General features: G+C 31.9%; 2 protein-coding genes across 8 annotated transcripts; one reads left to right on the top strand and one right to left on the bottom strand.

The window, feature by feature from the left end:
* The first annotated feature begins 8,203 nt into the window (after positions 1-8,203).
* On the top strand, positions 8,204-11,960 carry LOC144548499 (cytosolic isocitrate dehydrogenase [NADP]). Its single transcript, XM_078297185.1, has 15 exons — positions 8,204-8,396; positions 8,796-8,839; positions 9,001-9,110; positions 9,280-9,317; positions 9,413-9,490; positions 9,600-9,653; positions 9,732-9,833; positions 9,937-10,022; positions 10,241-10,344; positions 10,441-10,509; positions 10,708-10,823; positions 10,964-10,998; positions 11,216-11,358; positions 11,465-11,587; positions 11,693-11,960. Exons 1-15 carry the CDS (start codon positions 8,348-8,350, stop codon positions 11,775-11,777), a joined length of 1,236 nt encoding a protein of 411 aa, XP_078153311.1. The 5' UTR covers positions 8,204-8,347; the 3' UTR covers positions 11,778-11,960.
* A 1,244-nt stretch (positions 11,961-13,204) lies between these two features.
* LOC144548500 (putative F-box/FBD/LRR-repeat protein At4g13965) lies at positions 13,205-17,508 on the bottom strand. Of its 7 annotated transcripts, none has more exons than XR_013509374.1 (5): positions 16,577-17,508; positions 16,186-16,356; positions 15,841-15,945; positions 14,683-14,825; positions 13,205-13,619 (listed from the first exon to the last, which is right to left on the bottom strand). XR_013509374.1 is itself a non-coding variant. In XM_078297187.1 (4 exons), exons 1-3 carry the CDS (start codon positions 17,408-17,410, stop codon positions 15,871-15,873), a joined length of 1,080 nt encoding a protein of 359 aa, XP_078153313.1. In that variant the 5' UTR covers positions 17,411-17,508; the 3' UTR covers positions 13,207-13,619; positions 15,841-15,870. The 7 variants fall into 7 exon arrangements, 3 of the variants coding, with proteins under 3 accessions (XP_078153313.1, XP_078153314.1, XP_078153312.1); XR_013509373.1 differs by lacking the exon at positions 15,841-15,945 and adding an exon at positions 14,291-14,394 and having other exon boundaries at positions 13,206-13,518; XR_013509372.1 differs by lacking the exon at positions 15,841-15,945 and adding an exon at positions 14,291-14,394 and having other exon boundaries at positions 13,207-13,619.
* Between the last annotated feature and the right edge of the window lie 388 nt (positions 17,509-17,896).

Below are 17,896 nucleotides of genomic sequence, written 5' to 3' on the forward strand. Positions count from 1 at the left end.
AACTTTACTTTTCCATTGAACTGGGTCACTGTTTTGACGAATTACATGTTTGAATTGAACGATTTATGCTCTTCAAATCTTTCCTTCTTTTTTACATGTTGAGAGAGCTTATCGCCGAGGCACAGGCAAATACTTTGAATGGAATCAGGTTATATCGGTTTCTTAGATAACTCTATCCATACTAGGGGTCTCCAGCTTGCACCATGAGTAATGCTATATATAAGACGACCTTTTTGTTTTATAAAAATGTACAATTAACAATTTAATTGTCCAATTAACAAATACACTTGTGTAATCATTAAATAAAAAAAATACAATTTATACAAGCTATACAATGGAAAACAAAAACTTAAATAAACTCAATATTAAAACAAAGCGCGTGTTTATAAAACTATGTATGTGTAGTTATTTTTGTAGATAATATATTGCAAATATAGTCATTATATTTTTCATGTTTATAAATAATAAATATAGACTTAGGAAGTAAAAAAAACACTATATATTAAAGTAAACCAAATAATATTATGTATAAGGCAAAAGAAAAAAACTATAAACCCTCAATTTTGTAGTTAACAAATAAACTAATATATTGAAATAATAAATCCAAGGGATGAGATAGAACCTCATACATTAAATTATAACTAAGTAAATCAAATGATTGTCTCCAATATCTCAATAATAAGTATTGTTAATAAGAATAATAAATGGATACGCCATCTCACATTAAAAATTTGATTAGTTGTTTGTAATTTTTGCAAAGTTTGCAATAATAAATGGGTATGCTTTCAACAAATTTGTTGTCAAAAAATATATATTTCTAGTGAGCAAGTTTCATATGAATAGAGATCACGCATAAATAATGATGGCTCTATTAAAATTATATTCTAAAATATATTCACTCCAAATGAGAAATCACATGAATAAAGATCACCTATAAAGTATGATGGCTCCATTAAAAATCATAATCTTAAACATCTTTAAGTCATAACATGCAGCATGCTCAATAGAAATTAAAAATAAAAATACAAAATTGCATACAATATTTATATGTCAACATGTCGTTTATAAATAATCACAACCTTTTTAAAGTTGTTCAGGTATAATAAGCAACAAAATCCAACAAATTTAAAGAACTTTTATAGAATATAACAACAATGACAACGACAACGACGATGACAACAACGACGACATTCGAAAACCTGAAAATATTCACATTTTTATTTATGTTGATAATTAATTTTTAACTATAAAAAGGGGGGGGGGGGGGGGGGGGGGAATAGAGTCTAAGTAATAGTTGTGAATGCATAATGCATGCTTAAGTGGATTATTGTAACAAAGAAGACATGCAACATAATCTGTAATAAGTATACTGATATAATGGTATAATTTATGTTTAATTTTTAGATGAGGATGGTTCAAATATTCTATTGTTTTATAACTCAATTATTCCCCGCATCATTATCTCTGATTTTTAAGTCCATGCATATGATATGAACCGCTCAATGCGGTATCCACATTAAAATGTTCTTGAAGATCAAATTTTATATTTTTCAGAAATTTTTTACTATTTTTTAAGATAAGAATAAAATTATTGTTTTTAAAAAAATTTGGACCATCTAAAAACATTGAAAAGGTGATTTTGTGCCTATATTAAAAATAGTAAAAAAAAAACTCAAAAAAAAAAAAAATTAGGTCTCCAAGCACATTTTAATGTGGATATCACGTTGAACTGTTCAGATTGTCTGTTTGGATTTTGAAATCGAAGATAAAGACATATAATATGATTGGAGCATGAAAACAATGGAGCATTTGAACCATCCTCTTTTTAAATTATTCTTTATTATTTCTAAATTTGTGTTTGGCTATGTTAGTATATTCCTTAAATATTTAAATATAGTTTAAATACCCATTATTGTAAATACTGACAGGTACCGTCCTTGATGGAAAAATGAAACCACAAAGAAACAAAGAAATAATCCCAAAAAAAGGTACCAAAAGAAAGAGAAATAAAAATGAGGAGATAAAATGAAATTTATTAACAGTGCCGTATTTTTTGGCACAGCGCACGATTGTAAAAAATATATTATGTAAACAACATTATATCATACTTGGTAACAAAAAGAAAATAATGCATCATACTGTCCTTGATGCAGCATAATTTAAATTGATTTATATATATACCATTTATATCAATAATCTACAATTTTCACTAATTTAGTTTGTAAATTTAAATATTATAAAAATACTGTAACTAAATTTGAATTTGAAACAAAATTAAACAATTTTATTATTTTATATCATGTACTAAGATAATGCATAATTTATAAGTCTCCACATCAATTAATTAAGTAGCTAGATAGATAATATTTTTTTTAAGTTATTTAATTCAAATTTTATACTAATTAGAGAGAAGACACGTGACAAGACACATATAACAATATTTGCTGAACAAAGCACGTATAATAAAGCGTAAATATAGTTTATTGGACATTGGTTCACAATTTTGATTAATGTTAAGAAAGAAATCAAATTAAAAAACTTTAAACTATTTTATTCTAAAAAAATATGTATATTGACTATTGAGAACGTTGTTTTGATTTCGTAAAATGCACAAATCACATATTTATTCATTTTGAATCTATAATTTGTACCAAAATAGCGCTGTCAATAAAGAAAGAGAGGCTTGTTTCTGGTGCAGTGGTCCCTACGAACAACACTCAATAAATTAAGGAACAAGTGTGCAATCAATAAATAATAAGCAAGTTTATTCAGCAATCTAACTTGCACGATTAACGATGACTAAAAAATGGCAAGCTATACAATTAACAATTTATTTAAATTAATCTAAATTTTAGAGATTAATCCAAATTCTGTAAAGAAAATGTATTCCAAATATATACACAATTTATTTGAATTAGTTAATACATGTCTTCTCTCCAAAGGGAAGATGAAAAGTGTGCATCTTCGGATGCCACCGCTCGACAAGTCCGTGGATGAGGACTGCATCGAGGGTGATATCGGGCAATGTCGCGATCTGATATAAGCTCATTCCAATTAAAAACGGCGCGTACTTCTCGTTATACTCGCATTTGTGCCGATAGTGTCTCACAGTTAAAATATCTGTACTCTAAAGTTGGAAAAAAGTCAATTACAATATAATTTGATTACTTACAGAGTTATGAAAAACGAAATAAGTAAATGCTTACCTCCTTAGACACCTCAAATACCCTATGATTGCCGTGAGCTATCCACAACAAGGGGCTAAATTTATGCTTAAGTACTTCGTCTGCCATCCTACAAAATTAGAACAATATTGTAAATCATCTTGAATTTTTCTGGTCCATTTTGGTATTTTCTAAATTATTCTACACCATTTTGATATTTTCTAAATTATTGTAGACCATTTTGGTATTTTCTAAATTATTCTACACATTTTGCTATTTTCTAAATTATTCTACACCATTTTGTATTTTCTAAATTATTCTACACTATTTTGGTATTTTCTAAATTATTCTACACCATTTTGGTATTTTCTAAATTATTTTAGACCATTTTGGTATTTTCTAAATTAATAAGACAATATTCTAAACCATTTAAAATGAACTAATTAATTATATTGTAAATTAAAACTAAAACAATATAAATAAAAAAATCTGAATCGAAGATCCGATCGATCAGACAGTCAGAGCTCCGAAAGGGACCCGAAAAGAAAAGAGATTCCTAAAAAAATTCTAAATTAATCAAATAATTTTCTACATTAATAGGGTAATTTTTTACAACATTTGGTATTTTCTAAACTATTCTAGACCATTTTTGCTGTTTTCTAAATTATTCTAGACTATTTTGGTATTTTCTAAATTATTCTAGACCATTTGGTATTTTCTAAACTATTCTAGACCATTTTGGTATTTTCTAAATTATTCTACATCATTTTGGTATTTTCTACATTATTCTACACCATTTTGGTATTTTCTAAATTATTCTAAACCATTTTGATATTTTCTAAATTATTCTAGACTATTTTGGTATTTTCTAAATTATTCTAGACCATTTGGTATTTTCTAAACTATTCTAAACCATTTGGTATTTTCTAAATTATTCTACACCATTTTGATATTTTCCATATTATTTTAAACCATTTTGGTATTTTCTAAATTATTCTACACCATTTTGGTATTTTCTAAATTATTCTAGACCATTTGGTATTTTCTAAACTATTATATTCCATTTTGGTATTTTCTAAATTATTCTACACTATTTTTGTATTTTTCAAATTATTCTAAACCATTTTGGTATTTTCTAAATTATTCTACACCATTTTGGTATTTTCTAAATTATTCTAGACCATTTGGTATATTCTAAATTATTCTGCATTATTTTCTAAATTTCTAAATTATTTGGACATTATTTTAAACCATTTAAAATTAAATAATTAAATAAATGATAAATTAAAATTAAAAATTAAAATTACTTTAAAAAAGTGTAGGGGAGGAGGGAGCCGGGTGGGGAAGAAGAGGACCCCCGGGGTTCTTATGTAGGCCAATTCTAATTCCAGAAAAAAAAATTTCGAATTTGAGAGGTTTTTCCGGAAATTTTTTTTTTCCGGATTCTAAAACCGGAAATTTTTTTTTTTTTGGTTTTAGAATGGAGATTCCGGAAAAACCTATGGGTCCTCACATCCCATCATGTATAATCCTATGACGTCTGAATAAGTCCTTAAAATATACTGAATTCCCCCACGTATCTGTATTAACCCAAAACATGAGTTAATACATCTCAGCTGTCCGATCAAGATCCCAGCCAATCCGATCCAAAATATAACACATGGGGCTCCATTAATATTTGTGTTAACACGGATCGGATCAGACCGTCCAAATTCATTATGCATTATATTTTTTTTTACTCTCCATTCGGTACAAATGTATTTTATATTTTTTGGTAAAAAGCCACTCAATGAACCTCTTTTATTATAATTTTATTTTTAATTGCGTTTTATACATATTAAAAAAAAATCGTCCAACTGCTGCTCTGACCATTAGTTCCAAGTGGTCCCTGCAAACAATTATATTTGCTCCTTACATGTGGACCCCATGTAGTCTTCTCAGTGGTCCCAGATAATTAATTAGTAACCCCCCCTGGACATGGTGTTCCAATTACTTGAGAAATAAACATACACTTCCGACTTCCCTTTGGTGATACCCAATAAGCCAGCTCATAGAACTGGTGTAATAAATAAATATCGTTCCTGGCTGTTGCCTGTACTGTAGGCCAACTAGTTTAGATTACTGTGGATTGAGGAGAGGGTTTGGTGAGAACTGACAAGTAAATCAGCTTAATTATTAATACTAAATTCTCACACCCAATCCCAATTCTCTGTTTCACCTAATAATCACTAGACTGGGTGGGTCCCACAGCAGGTGTGGATTTAAAATTTTCAACTAATCACATTAAATAGTTAATTGAGTTTAAACTCATTAACTAATTAGATGTTCAAAAAATAATATTTAACTTATATTTTCCAATGCTCTGATTTATAATTTATGATATTATAACTTATAATTATAATTAAAAAAATATTTTAATTTTAACCTGAAATTTAACCCGATTTATAAATCAGAAATTCAGAGGACGACTGATCTCTGGTTTCATGTGGGTTCGCCCCTGTCTCAAGTATTGTATAAGGTGAAGAAGAACATTTTTTTATTCATAGAAATGACTACAAAAATTGACGAAAATAGAAAGAGTATTCTAATTGTTAGATTCATAGAAAGATCAGAGATAATTTTTTTTTTTAAATAGTACCAATTCAAAATGCAGTTTTTTCTATGAGATTTTTTACTGTGGCCCCACCAAATAAGTGTTTCTCTCTGTGAATAAATCAGAGCATCCCATATAGGGACTTTATTTCAAATTATGGATAAATCAAAGCCCTTCTCTGCAAAGTTCAAACTATCAGAATTGAATAAAACGAAGTAAGAAACACATAAAAAGGTCCTTATGATTGCCTTAATTAGTTCAACAACACCAACTATCTGTCACATTATCCACTTTTCTTTTTCCTCCAAAAAATAAAATAAAATAAAATGCATGCTTGACTTTTGTTTAACTAGTTGGTCCACTTAGGACATTAATTAATGATCTACCCCCTTAATCATTTCATATATATATATATATATATTTCTCTTTCTTCCTTTTTCATATTTCTATACTAACCCATAAAATGTCGGAATGAACTCTGCTTCTTTTCTTGAGAAAATGAGGACTCTCATATTTTCCAATTTGGACCATTCAAAATCGATCAAATGGCTTCAATTACATCTGATTTGTTTTAATAGATTTTATTAATATGAAAGAAAAATGTAATTGAAGCCGTTTAATCGATTTTGAACGGTTCAGATTGAAGAATAGGAGGGTCCTCCTTTTCTCATGAAAAGGAGCAGATTGGCTTCCATAAAATGTCAAACATCTTTTGACAATTGAATGCACATGTATATTTTTTTATTTACATCTGTATTATATTTTACATCGCTAGAATCAAAGCCTAATTTTCAATTTTTTCCAGTTAGATCACTTAATTATATATAACTAATAGCTTAACAAAATATTTTCTGTTTTTCAACGACACCATCTAATTATTTGATTTTATTATTTTAAAATATGATGTGATTTTAGTATAATAAGTATAATAAATATTGTCAAGTTGTTGAGTGAAGTTATAATGTAATTAATCTTATTAAGGTGGTTGATGAGCTTAATTTCAAAATATATTAGACTGACTTTAAACAATAAATTTAAACTGCTGCAACTTAAAACCGATATGATGAATAATGTGTTTATATGTTAATTCTGTTAATTTTTAGTTCCATTTAATATATAGTTAAGCGGTCGAAAAATTATTAAAAGTAAATGTATTAAAACAATTGAAATATAAATAAATCACAAATAAAGTAGATCATTCCTAATTAAATTTATCTTTTAAAGTTAATTTGATATATTTTAATAAACCTAAGTAAATACTAACATTAATTTTAAATTATTTAGTTGTTCTCTGTAAATAGGAGTGAGAACGGAGAGGATTGTGGTAAAATGATATCCATATATATATATATATATTTTTTCATTTTCTGGATACGGATACGGAGTAGATATCAGACATATCAAACGGATACAGATACTGATCCGAATTAGATCAAATATTTATTAAAATAATATAAATAAATATTAAAAATATTAAAGTTCATAATATTCATCTAATTATAATGATGAATAACATAAAATTTTCATAATATATATTAAAATATATGGTATATATCTATTATTCAGATAATTAAAACATAAAATTATATGAGTAGAACTAGGGTGTTCTTAAGTTCACTAAGTCTCTTGGTGAACTCAAGTCTAAAACCCGTCAAATCGATTTCAAATGATGAATCCGAACCGTTGAAACCCGCCTACCTTACGAGTGATGCGTCTACATGTGAAAATTTTAAACATTCAAATTAATTTAGTATAAAATCGATCGGTCAAAATTAGAAGGCTAATAAATTAATTTTAAATCATTCATTTTTTGAACATTTTTTGATCACTTGACTTTATACTAAATTAATTCGAATGTTTAAATTTTTGACATGTAGACGGATTTTAACGATTCAGATTCGTCTTTTAAAATTAATTTGAGTTCACCAAAAGACTTAGTGAACTTAAGAACACCCTAGTTCTACTCAAATTATATCAATATTTTCATTCACATCCACGTCTAAGTTTTGAAATACGGATCGGATATTATTCGTAGTTTCGTACTGTTTTCACCCCTGTTACTGTACAATAACGAAAACCATAATACATAATTCAAAAAAAGGAAAAAAAGTAGTTGGATATTGCTGGGTGCGGAGGATATTTTGGATTCAAACAAAAATTCCATACTTTCAAAGGACAACTCCAGACTCCCTCCTTTTACATCCTCTCCAGTTAATCACAAAAGCTTAATTCAAAGTTTTCAAACGGGCGGTTCAAAGTGAAAAGCGTCTCCAGTGTTGATGAACTGGAGATATATATTTTTTAATTTAGTGCCTTCTTTATAAGGGTAAAGGTTTTAACAGATTAGTTTTAGCTTCATGCAGCGCACTCACTATAGAATTAAAACAGCAATGCACAAGTAAATGCGCTGCATGAAGTTAAAACTGATCTGTTAAAATTTTCACCCCTTTATAAGAACCTCCCAGTCTCTTTCTCATTTGAACTCCTTAAAATCTCAATAGACTAATAGAGCAAATAGAGTTAGAAGGATCTCTCTCTCTCCTTCTCTCCGCCTCCAAATTCCTTCGCTTTCAGCTCCCAGTAAGCAGCCATGGCGTTCGAAAAGATCAAGGTCGCCAACCCCATCGTCGAGATGGACGGTTAGCGTTTTCGCTCTTTCCTCCCGATGCGTTTTTACATTTTTTTTTTTTTAATCTCTCGATGAGAGATTGAGAGCCGCTTTACATCGATCGGCGGTTCTGCTGTCAAGATCTAAACTAGAGATCTGGATCCGCCTCAAGTGTATAAAAAAATTTAAATTTCAAGCATTACAAAGAAGATCGCAATGATCTATGCGTTTTTGTATTTAGTTTAACGTTGATAATGAGGATATCGCTCAGTTTCGGTTTCAAAAAAAAATTATGAATCAAGTTTGAAGAAATATATAAATATATGCTCTGCTTAGTTAGATTAAAGCTTTAATTTATGTTCAGATTTAGATTAGTTAGACAGTCAAATGAGTCGGATCATCTGTTTACCTTTCGATTGTGTTGGTGTAGGTGATGAGATGACCAGGGTCTTCTGGCAATCAATTAAAGATAAGGTTCAGAAATGCTTCTTTTAATCAATTTATTTAAATTCCTTTTTTCAGTAAAATTATTGAAATTCAAGAACTAGTGAATTTAGTTGTAAATTTTCTTCATGTTTGCCTTGTACATCTGTAATGAAGAAAAATTAACCAGGCAATATTTATCTTATATGCAGCTAATCTTCCCATTTTTGGATTTGGATATCAAATATTTTGATTTGGGGATATTACACCGTGAAGCCACTGATGACAAAGTTACAGTTGAAAGTGCTGAGGCTACTCTCAAGTGAGATATACTATCCTTTTTTTTTTATTATTTTGTTCTTATTTTATCCAATTTTAGTCGTGATATACCACCCTGGGTTTGAAAATCAGATGTTAATTAATATTATTATTTGTGGTATATCTGAATATTCAATTTTTTTTCTGATTTTGACTGACAAACTTTTTTGCAGATATAATGTGGCCATAAAGTGTGCAACTATAACTCCTGGTAGGCCTAAAAATTCAGAAACAAATTATTATCAACCGACCTGTACAGTGTATTTTCTCTATATATCTTTCTTATGCTTTTAAAAAAAATGGCAGACGAGACACGTATGAAGGAGTTCAACCTTAAGCAAATGTGGAAGAGCCCCAATGGCACGATTAGGAATATCCTAAATGGTAACAGTCTTTTTTGTTGGTTTTTTCTTACTTTAGTTTGCTATAACAAAATTATGAAACTATTATAGTATGTTTCTTGTAACTTAATAATATTTCTTCTTCATTTCAGGTACTGTGTTCAGAGAGCCCATCATTTGCAAGAATGTCCCAAAATATGTTCCAGGTAAAAGATATTAAAATAAATATATTATTGTTTTCATGGTTAAAAGTGTAATTTTCTAATCAACTGACACTATTTCAGGATGGACCAAGCCTATTTGCATAGGAAGACATGCCTTTGGTGACCAGTACCGTGCTACTGATGCTGTTATTAAGGGACCCGGCAAGCTGAAATTGGTATTTGGTATGCCCCAGAACAAACAACAATAACTAAAAATTGAAACTGTTCTTTATTTATATACATTATTAGTTTCCTGTCTTTACATTATTCTGTCCTTAAATTATAGAGGGAAAAGAACAACAGATTGATCTTGAGGTTTTCAACTTTACTGGAGCTGGTGGTGTTGCTATTGCTATGTACAACACTGACGAGGTATGGTAACAGTACATAATAGACTATGTTGGTTTTACCATTATAAATATATATCCAGAACACTCCCTAGTTGTAGAATATATGCTTGCCTGCATCCAAAGATTACATAAAAAGGGGTTACGGATGTATGGTTACTAAATAAGTAGACCATGAAATGGGTCCTCCCCAAAAAGGACTTCTTTAAGCACTAACGAATTTTATCTGAAACCCTTGCACAGTCAATCCATGCCTTTGCTGCTTCTTCTATGGCAACTGCTTACGAGAAGAAATGGCCATTGTATCTGAGTACTAAGAACACTATTCTAAAGAAATATGATGGCAGGTGTGTCCTGAATCTTTTACCTTGCTTTGCATTTAGTAACTATGCATTTCTTATCAGAATTACCGTCATCTTAAATCTGAATTTCTTATAATGCAGATTTAAGGACATTTTCCAGGAGGTTTATGAGGCCGAGTGGAAATCAAAGTTTGAGGCTGCTGGAATTTGGTGAACTCCTATTTTGAAATTCTTTACTGTTAAATCTTTTTTGGTTGTTTTATGTATTTGCTTTTTTTTTTACACGAAAAATTAAGAAAATAGCTTGGTTGTTGATAATGCTTTCTTGAAGTACTTGGTTATTACCTTTTTATATCAATGTTGGTAATATATCTTTAAAAATTATTAATGAAATTCGTTTTCCTATAGGTATGAGCACCGCTTGATTGATGACATGGTGGCTTATGCAGTTAAGAGTGAAGGAGGATATGTCTGGGCATGCAAGAACTATGATGGTGATGTGCAGAGTGACTTCTTGGCTCAAGGTTAGATTAAAATAAATAATCAAATTAAAAATCACTGCTACAGATTTGTTTTTTTTTTTTCTTTTACTATTGTGTGACAGCTTAGTTTATAAGATATTACATTTGCAATTGATTGTTTTGGTTTTCTTTTTTGTTTGCAGGATTTGGATCATTGGGCTTGATGACATCTGTTTTGGTATGTCAATTTGCATATGTTTATTTATTTTTTTAAACAACTTTGTAACTCGTTGACAAAGTATTTTATTTTCTTATCCCATTATACTTTGTTGTGTGCTTAAATTTGTTTTTGATAATCCTTGAATTTATTTAAAATTATTTTTGTTATATTAGCCCTTGGACTCATTGTATTAGATTAAAATATGACTTAGCTGAATTTGGTTAAACTGTGACAGGTTTGCCCTGATGGGAAAACCATAGAAGCTGAAGCTGCTCATGGCACAGTTACACGTCACTACAGAGTTCACCAAAAGGGAGGCGAAACCAGTACCAATAGCATTGCTTCAATCTTCGCCTGGTCTAGAGGCCTTGCTCACAGGTATGACTCCATTATGATTATCCTTCAAAATGTGAGATTTGCATATAGTAATTCTACAATAATATAGGTTACTTATGTAAAAGTTGAATTTATATGTAACGAACAGGGCTAAGCTGGACGATAATGCAAGACTCCTTGAATTCACTCAGAAGCTTGAAGCTGCGTGTGTTGGAACTGTTGAATCTGGCAAGATGACCAAAGATCTCGCTCTTCTAATTCATGGTTCCAAGTAAGCATTCCTCCTTTTTTTATTTAATCAAAATCAATCCTGAGGGAACATGTTAGTCATAATTTGCAATTGGTTAATTAACCTTGTTAATTATTTGAATTGCAGGGTGACTAGAAGTGACTACCTGAACACTGAGGAATTCATCGATGCAGTGGCTGAGAACCTGCAAGCATTGCTCTCAGCCAACTAGGGGCTTAATTTATATTTGCAATTTCACCTGATTTGGCTGAGTTTCTAGATGGACCACCTCTAAAATTGCTTTTTTGTTTTTTGCATGGGAACAATTAATGATATGATGCGGGGTCGGAATAAAAATGTGTTGTTTTGAGTAGTTTGGAAGGAATACACATTTATCAAATGTCTTTTTTTTTGTTTGGTTTGGTTTGGGTGAGTCCGTATCCTCTCTGGTACCACACCGAACCAGCCGAGCGGTTGGAATAACACACTTCAATTGTCTTTCTCTTATAAGTTTTGAGGGAAAATTTAAATTGAAGTTTGACCAATGTAACAACACACTGGCGTAGCTAAATCTAGATCACAGTACAAATGTCGACCATGGGGTTTTAGCCTTGTAAGAGATTTCATCATTGCGGCATACGGCATCACCCCATGAGATGTAACTTTGAGGCCCATTGCCAAGTTTGGTTCTTTCCATTAGTTGCTATCCACGCTTCAATGAGTTCAGATCCAGCGAAGTAACCCAATATTTGGGTTTTAAATCAGGACCGTTTGATTCGAATATGTGATAATTTATCCAAAGTGGAGCACACACATTTCAAGGGATGAATTTGAATTGCGAAGTAATCTCGAGTGATGGATTTGAATCGGACGGTCTCGATTCAAAACCCAAAGATTGGGTTACTTTAGGGATCCGGACCCCGCTTCAATTGCTTCATTACCTACATCTCTGCTATTCAATTCCAGGCTAGGATTCCTAACCTTAGTGATACCTTTGAAAACCTTTGCCCGGTACCTTTGACAGTGGCATGTCATATTCTGGCATGTCCCAAAAAATTTCTACTTTGGGTCCTTTAATTTAACCACCTCTCCCTTCTTTAGACTACGTGCCAAGTGAAAATAAGAAAAATTGCAAAAGACTGTCGTTTTAGTTCCTACAATACAGCAAGTGATAAGGAGGAATTACTAACACATCTGCATTTACTACAAATATTTGGTTGTATTGTGCGCTGACCATGAGCTTACAATGATGGCTGGAGCGAATTGCAAATGTCAATATATCCATTCAATTTATCTAAGACCACATTGGGATACCTCTTACCAGTATTTGGTTTGAAGAAAGATTTTCATCATTTTAATGTAGCAATGATGAGATGGGAAAGTTGTTTCTAAAACAAGCTCACTATATGTTTTGAAATCAAGGTTGTGTTTGAAACAAGCTCACTAAATTCTTATCAGTATTTCTGTGTTTGATGTAGCTATTTGTTTGTCAACGTTAAGTCTCTCATATATCAATACACATCCGGCTATTTCTTTGTCAGCATAAATTAAATGTGAAGCATTTCATCATCCCTTTTTGTTTATGTTTTCTCTCTTTCATTTTGGTATATCTTGTTAAACTGTTAAAATTGAAACTTAAGCAGAGTTAAATCAGCGGGAACACAACTTAATTGATTTATAATTTTATCTAACAGAAATATCACCAAGGACCGACCAACATAACAATATAAACACATTCCACATCAACCAAATTTGATCTAACTTTGACAACATGCTTCAGACAATTAAAACCATGTCAACACGACACACGGCTAGGATATTTAGCTCCAACAAAAAGAAGCAATACAAGCAAAGCTACAAATGACTTCGTAGCTATACTATGCATGTCCTAGTTACGAGCTTGCCTCTTAGAGATACATTTCTTGCCGAGCAATTTCATGAATTCTTTATGATCTTCCTCCAAATGGAGATTTCTGTAATAAGCATAGCGGTAATTACCATTAGCATTACGCGGTAGCTTTGACGCTCAATCTATCCTTCTCTTTTCTGTTGCCAAACCAGTAAACTTGGGAATCTAAAGCAGGAAAACAAAATGTATATTTATATAGTCAGTAGCAAATACTTGAGAATTTGGAAAGACAAACCTAGCCCCTTCGCATCACATAATAAAAACTAATTTAATGCATCCCCTTTTAATTTCAACTAGCAGTGGAGCAAATCTAAAGAGGATTTAAAATGGCCACATCCCCTCAGTAGCACGACCACTGAGTTGGACAGTGTATAGTATGAGTGGAAATGACGCTATATAAGTACGGTTAATTAATAAAAAAAAAAATGATCTAGGAGTAGCTTACACTGTGAAAGTATCACTTATGTTAATTTTACATCGGCAAAGTACTGCAAAAGATTTCTGACCCTTCAGTTAATTTAATAGGGCTAGATTTTACACTAAAACCTCATGAGCCACAAGTTAAAAACAACCAATAGCACATAGAGGAGCAATCAGGATTAACAAAATAATTCTAAAACCAAACTTGTACTCTGTTTTTTTTTTATATTTATATAATGGTTATATATTGCACATACCAAAAAATTAAAGGTATTTTTCCAACTAATATTTTGTGAAAGAGAGATAAACAAGAAGTTAGGAGACCATGGATTGATACTTTGCTTTAAGCGCTAAGATTGAAAAGATGAAAAATTAGGGTATTGAAAAGATTAAAAGTAGTATATGGGTTCCATTACCTATGTTGTTCTAGGAGCAATCATGCCGCAACAACAACTCAATGAAAACAGTTGCAGCACCAGTAGTAAAATCAGGTATTGTCATCCTCCCAATTATATGTATCCTTGTTGCTCAAAATAAATAAATAAGAGTTCAATCCCAACCATAGCCTATTGTGAGCAGTAAGTAGAAACAAAAAAATAAATAAAAAGAAATGAATTGATTCAGCATAACATCAAAATACGGGCTTATCACAATCTAGACTTAGATCATGTTGAGCATATTTAAGGTTAGACCAAGCAACACATGTATTATTTTCATCAAAAAAACTTTCACCCATTCATACGATAGCACATATAATGAAATTCTTAAGATATAGGTTACAAAAAAAAAAAAAAAAAATGTTATGCACCTCATGAACAAGCTTTAGTGATTTCAGAATTGGACAATTATCGAGCATCCTTGTGGCAGCTTCAAATTGGTAGCACTATGTGGCAGCTTTGATGCCCAATCTTTCCTTTTCCTTTTTTTTGCCAAACCAGTAAACTTGGGAATCTAAAGCAGAAAACAAAATGTATATTTATATAGTCAGTAGCATATACTTGAGAATTTGGATTACATAATAAAAACTAATTTAATGCATCCACTTCAAATTTCAACTAGCAGTGGAGCTTAGCTAACATGTAATCTTACAAACTAAAGAGGATTTAAATTGGCCACATCCCCTCAGTAGCACGACCACCGAGTTGGACAGTGTATAGTATGAATGAAAATGACGCTATATAGGTACAGTTAATTTTAATAAAAAAAATGATCTAGGACTAGCATACACTGTTAAAGTATCACCTATGTTTTATGAATATGAATAATTTAGAAAAAAAAATACTTTCATCTAGGACTGGCTTACATCGGCAAAGTACTGCAAAAGATTTCTGACCCTTCAGTTAATTTAATCGGGCTAGATTTTACACTAAAACCTCATGAGCCACAAGTAACAAACTAACAATAGCACAAAGAGGAGCAATCAGGTTTAAAAAAATAATTCTAAAACCAAACTTGTATTCTGTTTTTTTTTTATATTTCTATAATGGTTATATATTGCACATACCAAAAAAGTAAAGTATTTTTCCAACTATTATTTTGTGAAAGAGAGATACACAAGAAGTTAGGAGACTCATGGATCGATACTTTGCTTTAAGTGCTAAGATTGGAAAGATGAAAATGAAATTAAGTATCTAGGCTGTTGAGAATTGAGGGAATTGAGAAGATAGAAAGTAGTATATGGGTTCCATTAACCATGTTGTTCTAGGAGCAATCATGCGCACCAACAACTCGATTAAAACAGTTGCAGTACCAGTAGTTAATGACTGACAAAGGACTACAATTGAACCCAACTCAAACAATTAATGGCCATATGAACAAGTAAAATAAAATCAGAGGGCAATTCAACCTAATGGGGTTTATTCCAAACTTCCCTAAAGAAACTAAAAATAATAAAACAATGAGAATAAATAACAAAATTGAGAATTTAAACAAGTACATGATCGACAACAACCAACGAAACTTTCACCTGGAATTATATGGGTTGTATTGAATAAAATCAGGCCTTGTCATCCTCCCAATTATATCCTTGTTGCTCAAAATAAATAAATAAGAGTTCAATCCCAACCATAGCCTATTCTGAGCAGTAAGTAGAAACAAAAAATAAAATAAAAATAAATGAATTGATTCAGCATAACATCAAAATATGGGCTCATCACAATCTAGACTTAGATCATGTTGAGCATATTTAAGATTAGACCAAGCAACACAAGTATTATTTTCATCAAAAAGACTTTCACCCATTCATACGATAGCACATATAATGAAATTCCAAAGATATAGGTTACAAAAATAAATAAAAAATGTTATGCACCTCATGAACAAGCTTTAGTGATTTCAGAATAGGACAATTATAGAGCATCCTTGTGACAGCTTCAAAATTATGCTCGTGAAAACAAAGGATCAGATCCAAGTGCTTCAACTTAGAAAAATTAGGCACATCTTTTCCTGATTCCAACAAGACAGGAACTGGATACTCCTTATCCTATACAAATCACATACATGTCAATTATATCCAAATAAAGCATCAACCTACAATTGTACCGTACATCACCAAGCAAGCATATAAAGCTGTCATACAAGTATTAGATGAATATCTGACATAGCATAACACGTACACATATGTAAACAATTAAGATGTGCATAATGAAAACACAATCTGACAAGTGCAAAAAATAAAAAATAAGAGGGGTAAAGGTTATTACCCCGTTCTCCTTTAAATACAGGCTTAGCTCTTCCACATGTGAGATGCAATTGAGCAGCCCAGAAACAACACTAACATCTCTCTCAAGAAGCTCATGAAAGTTAATGACAGCTTTTCTCAACAAAGGAACTTCTCCCTGGATGTGCAACAGTCTTCGAAAGCCATCCTGAATTTCCAAATGAAGCGACTCCAATGAAGGAAGAGATAACCCCAGAATATCAAGTTTTCGAGAACTGACAGCAATTACCAGTTTGAGTTTTCTGATTGTCTTAGAAGAAAGGCTAAGACCAGGTGTGGTTCTGGTATAAAGCTGCAAATCTTCCAAAGAACACAATTCAGAGAGAAGTCGGTTCAGTTTGGCCGGGTTAATCCTATACAATCTAAGTGAAAGGCTTCTGAGGCAAGTTAACATGATTCCAGAAGGAAGATTAAATTTAAAAATTGGACCATCAGATAAACGATCAAGAGAGAGGGATCTGAGAGATTTAAAGGTAAAGATAATAGGCAAGATAGGTAAGAAGCTAGAAAACCAACAACCTTCAATGGTGAGGTGGCGCAAGCCGAGAGAACGGGCCTTGACAAGCAAGGAAGAAACAATTGAGACATTTTGGTGACAGCGTGAGATCTCCAAGTGCAAACTATGGAGTTGATGGTACGGATTGCGATGGAGGAGAGCACCTTTGGCCATGGAAACGAAGCTTTGACGAAGACTGATGACGTCAACGGAAGGAGAGGCCTCCCAAAGATGGCGAAAACGGCGGGAGAGAATGGAGGTACGAGCAGCGATGGGAGTAGGGAGGAAAGAGATGATTGTGAGGACTGAGGAGCAATGCATCGGGAAGATTGGAGACACGGTCGATTTGCTCGGAATCTGCTGGAGAGTTCGCCATGGCAGATTGGCAGTCGCCTTAACAAACTAAACTAAACTGAGGGTTTGAGGGTTTGAGAGTTGGCCTTAAAAGCAGCAGGAACGGGACGATTGATCTCAACAGACAACAGTCACCAGTGAGTGAGTGAAGTTTTAGAGAGTGCGTATTCTCTGAGATATCTTTACTTTTGCGTGACCGACGTGTCTGGTGCCTATTCGGTGATAGCGCGGGGGCCTGTATTATTTGTGCTTTGAGGTTCGTGTAGAACGTATTTAAACAGTTAAGATTTACCATAAAGTCACGCAAAGTTTGAGATATCTCAGAGGGTACGAATTCGTTTTCAGATGGGTGAAACATGGGCCAAGAGCCCACTAAAACAAAGGCTCTTATTTACATACATATATCCTCAACCTCAAGGCAGCACAAGTACAATCTGTAATTGTGGCTTTCTC

This window comes from Carex rostrata, chromosome 33 (genome assembly GCF_964058835.1).
Source record: "Carex rostrata chromosome 33, lpCarRost1.2, whole genome shotgun sequence".
NCBI classification, from domain to species: Eukaryota; Viridiplantae; Streptophyta; class Magnoliopsida; order Poales; family Cyperaceae; genus Carex; species Carex rostrata.